General features: G+C 32.2%; 1 protein-coding gene across 1 annotated transcript; it reads right to left on the reverse strand.

Annotated features, from left to right (window-relative positions):
- Positions 1-5049: 5049 nt before the first annotated feature.
- LOC120197425 (spindle and kinetochore-associated protein 2-like) lies at positions 5050-7430 on the reverse strand. The gene is made up of 5 exons (XM_039198959.1): positions 7209-7430; positions 7035-7130; positions 6790-6915; positions 6362-6401; positions 5050-5416 (listed from the first exon to the last, which is right to left on the reverse strand). The coding sequence occupies exons 1-5, from the start codon at positions 7368-7370 to the stop codon at positions 5343-5345; spliced, it is 498 nt and encodes a 165-aa protein (XP_039054890.1). The 5' UTR covers positions 7371-7430; the 3' UTR covers positions 5050-5342.
- Positions 7431-10601: the final 3171 nt, after the last annotated feature.

Here is a 10601-nt window from a genome sequence, read left to right on the forward strand (position 1 = left end):
AACCCTGTAACACCCCAACCCGTACCAGACATGTGGAAAGGAGAATCTGACATGTCTTGTTCCCCTTAGTTTCTCTTCTCGCTTCTGCAACCTACATGTGAAACAATTACACGCTAAGTCTATGACTTAGTGAGGCATTAATGTATAAAAGTAACTCTAACTACTTAACCATGCATATACATAGCATATCATACTATCACCCACAACAATATAACATCACATATAGTCAACTGTACACATATACACATCATTCATCATTTCCATCATTAACCTTATTTCAATATCAATATAATTATCATTTATATCTTGTAATCATATCTTTTTTATACCTAACGTTTTTAACCAACATGACTCATTTAACTACATAATATACATATCATCATTTAAATCATATAATATAATTTATTTCACCAAAAGCATACATATCATATATCATATATTTATTATTATCTCTTTGTTAGCTCATGTACATATGTGAGAACTATATATATGTAAGCCTATTGAGGTTGTGCACTATGCTGTCACTACAACTCGTATGGGGTCCCACTAGGGGCATGTGAAATTTATCCCGAAGAACCACTGTATATGTCTCGAAGGACCACTGTATATGTCCCGAAGGACCACTGTATATCCCTCGACTCTTGGCATGCCAACTATACCTCTAGCTTTCTTTACACATAACATAGGCATTAGCATTATATCATTTCACATATTCATATAAACACGTAGTTCACTGTCACATATCACGTAGCATATGTCGCATAACTTGTATCACATATACACATTAATATCACATGTTCATATAAGCTCATAACTTCTTTCACATTTACATGTAATCATGTAGCTTCTTTTCACGTAGTTCATGTCACTTTTCATATCATTAATTTATCACATATAACATGGCTTAATATATGTTTGTATTCTTTTTCACCTAATCACATCTACCTCTTCTCATATATCTCATACATAATCTCTATCATATATACATTCCTTCACTTATCTTATAGTTATGTATCATATTACATAATTTAACTTATATCATATTATCATGTGTATATATATCATGGACACTTAACATGTATCATATAAACATGTATTCACACATATCATTAGCATATGCAACAATCAATAACACACATGTAACATATCAAACATATGCTCATATTAACGAATTCATGCATTTTACTATAGGAAATAGACTTGTCACAAGTCTTATTTCCATTAAACATAATACACTATCTAATATGCACTCACCTTGGCCTCACTTGCTATCAATTACTTCTATGGCTTATTTTATCTTCTTGATCAATTCTAACCTTTCAATCATTACAGAACTTGCTCTCGATCGATATCTACACAATCATGTATACATATTAGCATTCTAAATACTATGATTCGATCCTTGATTTCTTAAGCTATAAGAAAGATCTACTTCTATTTTTTTTCCTTTGAAGTGCATCGGTACACTCTGTAGTATTTGTATCGATGCATTAACTATACATTGATACACAATTTGCATTCGATGTTCCATTTTTAAGGGGTGCATCGATGCACTTCCTGTGCATCGATACACACTGAACAATTTCTGGAAATTTACCCTTGATGCATCAGTACATGTTGAATCTGTACCGGTGCACACTAGTCCAGAATTCATATTTAAACCCGAAAATTCATTATTTTCAACTTTAATTCTTCATGTTTTATCCCCTTTTTATATACTAAATTCAAATACACATACTTAAACCCATTTGAACTCATTTATCACCCTTTTAAATCTCAAAATCCTATCTTCCATATGTAATTCAAGAATTACACCAAATTTGCAGCATGTTCTAAATCAAATTCTATCACTTCATATCTCTTAATTATATTGATGACAAGTCAAATTTAACTTCCAATTCTAATTATGAACTTTATTCCAAGTTTTCATTCAAGAGCTTCTAATCTTTAATCTCTCATAACTCCATCATCCTTTATATTTAAGATAATATAAGCTTTCCTTAAGCTTAATTATCATCCAATAATCATAAACCAGCTTTAATTTCAAAAAACAATCAACTAACCACAAAACTCACCTTTGATATGATGACTCACGGCTGAAGAAGAAGAGAACTCTGGAAGTTTGTTTTACCTTCTTTTCTCTTCCACGTGGGCTTCCTTATCTTATAAAGGAAAATAAAAATCTTTCATGTCAAATGACCATTTTTCCCTTTACTTCATCTAATAATTACTAACAATGATGCATAAAATATCTTCAAGTAAGCCATTGAACTATTCAATTACCCTACTTTAATCACCAATTTTTGAAAATTTTCAATTTAGTCACTAACCCGGTATTGAGGATGTTACAAACCCGATTCGACCAGAACCTAATTTTTTTAAAAAAAAAATCTGACCCGAATACCAAAAGATTGATGAGGGTAATATGGTCAAATTTCACATTCCCTCCTCCAAAGGATTTCAATTCCATCATGTTATGGATGGAATTTACTTTCCCTTTCTTGATGGAATTTGACATTCCATAAACAAAAAAGGTCACCAGTAGATTGGTTATCAACGCGTGGCTTTCACGCATCGGCGGAAATGGAGAGGAATCATATTTTTGATGATTTTGCCCTATTTCAGGAAAGAAATTCTTCTATAAAACACGTAAGATCAAATGCCAAAGGAAACAATCACCAAGTCAACCCAATGAAAACGGAATCAAATCAAAAGCTAGACATTAACAAGCAAATCAAAGTAAGAAAGACAACCAAGATCAATACAAATCAACAAACAGAGCAACAAGACCGAATCTCAAATCAAATCGAGAATGAAATAGGCTTTTTGTTTGGTTAAAGTAAATCAAAGCAAAAAAAGTAAAAAAAACCCCCAAGTCACAACGATGCTAATGGTTCATCTTCATCCGATTTAAAATTACTCAAACCCTATATAAACCTTGTAAGGAAAAGAGAAACGACATCAACAACCAAACAATTTCAAGCATAAAATACACACAAAATGAGAAAAGTGAGACATTGTTTCTTAGCTCGTGTTTTGTTTACCGTTGGAAGAAAGAGTAATCGTCAAAAAGCTGAAGAATAATCGAGAGCTCGAATGGTCATCAAAATCGAAGGTAAACGACGAGCCTTCTCCTTTAGATCTAACTCAAGGGAGAGGTCTTTTGGTGATTTGGTTGGTGGATCTGAGTTTGTGGTGTAAAGAGGGTTCATTTGGGCTAAGGGGTTAAGGGCTCCGTCCACCATGAACGGTGGTCTGAGTAGTGATCCAGGCGGTGTGGCGTCGTCGAGGACAGGCCGGTGAGGGGAGGGATTTTGAGAGAGTAGAGAGTTTTTGTGTGAGTTTTTTTTAAGGATGAATGAAAATGAAATAAAAGAAGAAGGGTAAAGGCCTATTTATAGCGAGGGCCAATATGCAAGTAGCAAAATCTTAAATTCTTTTTGTAGACTTTGTACTTTTGAAGCGTAATTCGATTTGATCCCTTATTGTAATTTGGCTACTTGATTTTTAATGCAATTTGATCCCTAATTTTTTTACTCTTTTTATTTTAAATTGGTACCTTGACTTTTTTTTTGTTTTTGCATCATTTAATTATCTATTTTGATTTTATTATTTTTTGTCAATTTTATTTCTTTTAAAGGAACCAGTCTAAATCTCAAACATTTATCAAGGGTAAGTAATTCGGATCGAAATTTCTTTAAATTTTTATTGAATTTTAATTTTCACAAGTAAGACAACCGAGTAATCGAATGATACTAAAAGGGCAATTTGAGGATGTTCATCATTCCTCGATTGTAAAAGACTTCTGAATTCGATAAATTTCTAGTAAGACGCAAATATGGTAAAATGGTAAGTTCAAGGTGTTTGATCCACCTAATGCAAAAGTGATCAGTGGTGACTCCATCACACGATCCAAGTTGAGGTGCAAACCCGAGATAACCTGAAGGACCGTTGCAACAAAACTCAAATTGAGTTTATCATTATCAAGAAGCCGTACGAGAGTAGGAGATGGTTCGTCAAAGATGACAGTACTATAGTAACAAATAACGACTAGTTTGGTCAAGGCGTCCGCAAGAGTGTTGTTTGGACGAGGAGTCCATTGAATGTATGTTACCCAAGCGTTTCTCCAAGCCTTTCTCAATGGCACGAACAAGAGAGAAGAGCCACACATAATATATATTTTATCCAGGAGATTGGTTACCTCAAGGGAATCCGTTTGTATTAGAAGAAATTCGAATCTTAAGCAATCTGAAGACCAACAAATATAGCCCAAAGTTCGGCATAGAGTGGTCACACGATTCCATACGACTTAATGAAGTCTTATAACAAAGACCCTTCATATTGATATGAGTATGATCAACTTCAAGACTTGTCTTTGACAACTTATAATCAAAAACTTTAGCAATAAGATTCTCAAATCTCAAGTTGTTTAAATAATGTTTTTCTTCCTTCAAATGTTTAAATATAATTTTTTAAATATATACTTTTAAATAATTAAAAATAAAATTCATATAGCTAGATCGTTAATATGTGCTTATAGAAAAATCGCTTGCTACATTATAGAATCCATTGCATAATTTTAATAACATAACATATATTTTTAAGACTTAAAATATTTATCCAATTATTTTGAATAAATTACTTCAATTAGTTTCTTTGACATACATTAACCGTTAATTTTAATAACCTTTTAATCATTTATGTCACGAAGCAAATTTATTTTGTGACATTTTTAATATTTTAAAAGAATGATTTTCTTAAGAAAAATTAAAAATATAAAAATAAATATATACTACGAAATAGAAAGTCAATCTATGTCACTACCCGTGCACTACAAATGAGTTTTGGATTTAATCCATATAATTTATTCAATTTTAATTCATGAATTTTTTTATTAAACTAATGTGATTACAAAGAAATATATGTTTTAAATACTTTCAATCATTTGACAATGAACGCTCAATCAACCCTTATGCAATCGTTGATGCTTGAACACGTGATATTTAAGAATAACAACAATTTCTTTAACCACAGAGAAAAAACGATTCATGCGCTTAAAATGACTACCTATAGAGACAATTTTATCGTAATTCAAAATATAATATATATGCGATGATTACAAGCATTATATAAAGAAATCAATGATCTAATCTAAAGTAACGGTAGATCAACAAACAATGACCGACTATCATACCATCGTCGCCGGACAGCAAACAAAGTTTTAAAAGGGTTTAGGCAAAAGAGAATAAATCAGTACTTTCATGCAAATTTTTGGACTAGAACACTCGACTTATTCTGATTCCTCAACTCATCATCCTTGGAGATCACAAGGGGAAAGTTGTTCAGTTGCTCGGAACAATAGCTGAGAATAGTAATTTGTTAATATCCTCAGGCTCCGATTCCTGCATCTCCTCTCCTGAATCAATAGCATAAAATGCGTGTTAAAACGAAAGACAACGATGCAAACCTATGAATTTCTTAAGACCTGCGAAATTGGCTCATGCAATTCCATACGTACCATCCATCCCTCGTAAAGACGCAAAAGTTTATTAAGTAGCAGCAGTCCAAAGTATGCTTATATGCAAGTATTGAAACGACAAAACACACTATTAGAAGCGACAAATAGCTACATGTTGATGGTACTAAATGGGTTATGATGATCGTAAACGGTTCACTCCTTTTGGTAAGTGAAGGATCACAGTTAGTGATGGATTGATCGTTGACCAGTATCAAAGAATGTTATCTCCATAAGAAGGTAGAGCAGAGATGAATAAAGGTGAAGTACTTTTATAGATGTTGCATCCCGTCTCTAGGTTATGCTCGAGAAGTTTTAGAGTTACCTTTATTGTGTGTATCAGTCATAGGATTATAATGGCTACCTATAGACTAGCAAGACTAAGTGAATATAGTCAAGTGAGGGTAGATTTAGTTCTGGTAGATCACATTAGCTTGTCAGAAGTAATATTAATAAGTCACAGCTTCTTGAGATTTAGATCTTCGAGATACTCTCTCTGGAAACTTTCCTTTATATCTTCAATAGGTCTCTAGGTGACGGAGATTCAGAGGTATTTTAGGGGCCTTCGACAGATTATGAGGTGTGGGAATTAAGCATGCACTTCGGGCGGGGCACAACACTATAACATCTGAATCTTTTATAACTGAATAAATACGTACCACCTAGATGCAGGATGCCAAATCTTAAAGGGGCACAAAACCTAAGGCATAATTGCCAATGCAATCATTCGCTTAACAAAGTGAGCCAATGATATATATTTGTATATTGCTTGATACCCTTCCTTTTTCCTAATGAAAGAGAACGAAGAACGGTGTCTGCCATTATCGGGTAAAGCAACAAACTTACCTATTCTTGATCTGACTTGGACCGTCCACTCATCGATGATCTGCAAGAGGCAAATCATCAAAATGGTGAAAATCGCTTTCCTCTAATCATGGTTTAAGGGTGTGTTAATTCAGATACGAAGTGCCTATCGCCTAACATACTGAAAAGATTCAATTTATGTAGGCTTTGTTTTAAACTACCCATGGAACACCAAAGCATGGGTGTTTTATCTTAAGGAAAGCCCACCGATAATTTAATCTTGGTTGCTTGCTGGCAAGTGGTGCAACAACTATGGACACCACTTGGAAAATAGGCAACCTTAACAACTAGTGCATGGATCATTTAGCAGTGGAATCGAACAATATAAACGTAGGCTAAACCCTAGACCATAAAACAGTGTCGAAACAAACACGAGTCCGAACTGAAAAGATCAAAAGAACAAGGGAAACCTGATTGAAATTAGTCAACGCTGGATCATCAGAATCACTAGTGAGGGGAATGCCCGTTGATGCTTGCATACGCTGGACTAAATTTCTGTTCCCGACAAGAACGGTTCTAGCCTTATCAATCAAATCCTGAAAATGAACTCGGCAAATAAACAAAGCTAATTTTCCAATATCACCATTCTCTCAACTTCTAAAACAAAATTCCCCTCTGAAATTCAATAGATTTGATTAAAAGAAGGAAAAAACACCTGTTTGGCCGATAGAAGCTCACGGCACTGGTTGGTCAAGCTCGACAACTCTTCTTGCATCTTCTTTATTCGAGACACCAATTTCATAGGATTCGCCTGCAGTCAACACCCGCATACAATTCAAAATGAAGAGATGAGAAATCTAAGATGGAATTATAGAAAATTGTGGCTTACATTATCGGGATAAATTTGTTGAAACTCCTTCTCAAGCTTGTACTGAACTACAAGAAGATCATGGTTTGCTTTGGTGAACAAATTAACCAAATTATCAGCTGCTTGATGATGGCTATACTCCCCATAGTTCCGATTATGATCCATCCTTTCTCCCCCTTTCATTAGGGTTTTCTTCTTTTTAATTTGAGATGTGGAATTTACCGCCTCCTAGTCATATACATTTTTTTGGCTTTTAGTTTTCAACCTACGCGCTACTAAGAGCGGTGGTTAAATACCTCTGTTAACTTCCACCAAATTACAGTTCGCCATCTATCTTTAAATGGTGAAAGTACTTTTTCAGGTCCCTCTATTATAGGGTCTATATGAACTAGTTTCTATATTTTTAAATTGATCAATTTAATATCTCTTTTTATTTTGAAATTAATCAATTTAGTTCTATCAAATTTCAAATCGGTACGAACACCTGTAGGGGAATGCCCTTTTCTTTGATCTATGGGATAGAAACAATGTTTCAATTTGAAGTCGAGATTTCATTACTTCACGTCTTAATAAAATTTAAATTAAAAAAGTTAAATGAGTCCAAAACAAAAACAATCATAAATGAAGTATATTGGAAGGAATTTTTTCATGACTAAATATACCATAAATGAATTAGGGATGGTTATGGCTTGGTCGGATCAAATATTTAATTTATTATGTTGGTAATACAAAGAATTACACATTGGGTATGAATCGTTTGGTGTGGTCCGATTCGGTTCTTATGTGTTTCTTTTAGACAATATCCTTCTAGTAGAATATTATTTATTAGAGTTTATTTTACCGGTTATAATCTTTACAAAATATTTAATATAACTTATGGTCATTAGAATAATGTTTATGGCAATTATTTATTTTGTAATTGCTATTTGATCTTTTATCATTTTGACCGTATGTTGAGCCTATAAATAGATGTTTATTTTTTTCATTTCATATGCCACTTCAAGAGAAATATCTCTAAGCAATTCTTTGCTTTAGAAACACTCTCCTTTGTTTTTATAAACTTGTTCGGAGTGCCGTTTTAAGTTTTGAGAGAATATCACTACCACCTAGTCCACTCCATCTTTTAGGTGTACAGAATTTGAAGAGTCGTGCTAACTTCTGGGGACCATTTGTCCATTATAGCGATTACAGACATCGAGATGAATTCGCTTCTAAAACAGTAGATTACCACGACACGATTATTGTTCTATCAATTATTGTATTTAATATTTTCAGTCAGTGCTAATATCTCGTTTTGTAGTAATTTATTTTTTAATAATTTAACTCATATTATTTCTTTACTAATGTTGAGGGGATAATGGTTAAAATAATGTATTTAAAAAAGAAATTTCTCAAAATAGTCCATCTTAGGTATTCTTCCGCATACTAGGGTAATTGCTACAATACCTTTAGAAGATTCCAAGATTACATGGAGTCTTTAGTTCCAAGACTACTTTAACCTTGGAAAAGCTAACCACTCCAGGATTGCATGAAGTCTTCATCTGAAGACTCCAATATTAACATGTGTCTTTCCTTAATACTATAGCAATAACCCTATATCGGGAAATAATATGGTAAGAGCATTATACGAGAAATTATTTTTTTTTCCAATGCTGAAGCTAATATTTAAAACGCATTTTTGAGTGAATTAGTGTGTTAATTTAAAGCAAGGTGCTACTATTGCTTTGATTAAAATTTTGGTATCTTTTTGAAATGATGCATGAAAAATTGATAAGTATGATTGAGAATAGTGAGTAAGATATCATGCAGTTACATGCTATAATATTTATTTCTAGTTAAAATATATAGTTCAAAGCATGAATAAAAATGCTTTACTGAGAATAATTAGCGGTATAAAGAATGTTATAATAAGGATTGTACATATTATTTTTTCTCCATGAAATGTTATTGAAAATTTCTTGAATGATTATATGCGGTTATGAATCATGGAGCAATTAGAGACATTAAACACAATTACAATGGTAATTATACGTGGCTTTAATGTATCGAAACGTTGGTTCAAACAATTCCATGCATTTATAGCTTTAAATAGTGGATTTATATTACTTTATAAATTTGGATTCAAACATTGGATTTTTTAAGTAGCTATTAATTGAGCAAATTATAGCACTAATGAATTTTTTTTATAGAAAACATCTTTATTTACAAAGTAATATGCAGATTGAATTATTAGCCAATAGTTTTTCACTCATTCTCGGTTGGTCTTGGTTTACGAGAATACTGAAGTTGGTTTATTATTTCTTATAATAAATTTTGTATTGTTATAGAAATCCCCATTTAAAATGTGCTTGGTGAAAGTGTTTCTAGCTTTAAAAAGTGAAATCTACGACTTTTATTCATAATTTGATTATTAATATATGTTATTAGAAGTCATTTTTGACCTGCATTCTTTTTATGAAAAAAAAAATGCTTGTCTAAGATTGTAAGGAAATGCAACATTATACTTTATATGATTAGAAAGTGGCATATATGTTGCATGGAAATAATATAAAGTATCTCTTGAATATTTTCTTAAACAATGTTTATACATAATTATCACGTGTATCAGTTTTTTTAATAAGTTAAAGTGTTTACAAAATATTATCTATTCTAGGAACAACAACGATTCCTTTAACCATTGAGATAAGTTGGTTCGTGGCTATCACGTCAGTTGTTATGTCAAAATAAGCAACTATCTATTTTCATATGAGGGTAATATTTTTTAGTCATGAGAATCTAAGATGAAAATAATTTTGGTTTGTCGTACTAATAAGTTTTTTGAGACATTTATAAAGACATCAGGACATTTGCAATTTCAAAGAAGTAAGAAGATGATGAAGTTGAAATGGAAAATTGTCCAAATTTAATTGTTGTTAAATTCAAATTTGATTTCCACAATTTGTTGGAGATAAGAAACCAAAATACTAAAGATAAGGATCTTGTTACTATTAGTAAATTATTTTTATTTTATTTTATCATTGTTAGTAAATTATTTTCATAACTAACCACATAAAATCTTCATTTGATTTTAGAAGAGATGTTGATTCAAATGAAGTGACCGTCACGATAAATTTTGGGATCATTCTGGTTCAATATGATCTGAAGAGTAAAGATCACATGCATGATGAGAATGAGCAAGTCTACTTGAATATTATGATTCTACCCACGAGTTCAAACTATTTAGACTTGTTGTTTATTAAGTTCAAGCTTAGAGTGATACATGAATTAGTTTAAATGAGCCTTTAAGTTAGTCTTTTAAACTTAGGGAAAATACTATGAAACAAGATAAACCACTGGTAAAGACTAAGGTAGTGAAAAACTACTAAGGATAAGGTAGTAGTGAGCCCAAAATGTGTATGCTTAATAAGATATTGT

The sequence above is a fragment of the Hibiscus syriacus genome, unplaced genomic scaffold, assembly GCF_006381635.1.
Source record: "Hibiscus syriacus cultivar Baekdansim isolate YM2019G1 unplaced genomic scaffold, ASM638163v2 tig00117048_pilon, whole genome shotgun sequence".
Classification (NCBI taxonomy): Eukaryota; Viridiplantae; Streptophyta; class Magnoliopsida; order Malvales; family Malvaceae; genus Hibiscus; species Hibiscus syriacus.

Excerpts from the sequence above, each read along its gene's own strand:
- LOC120197425 (XM_039198959.1), bottom strand. The coding sequence starts at position 7,370 with ATGAAAGGGGGAGAAAGGATGGATCATAATCGGAACTATGGGGAGTAT. Across the intron at positions 6,916-7,034 it reads AGCTTCTATCGGCCAAACAG|GATTTGATTGATAAGGCTAG; the intron begins GTGTTTTTTCCT and ends GTTCATTTTCAG. Across the intron at positions 6,402-6,789 it reads CGTTGACTAATTTCAATCAG|ATCATCGATGAGTGGACGGT; the intron begins GTTTCCCTTGTT and ends TGCCTCTTGCAG.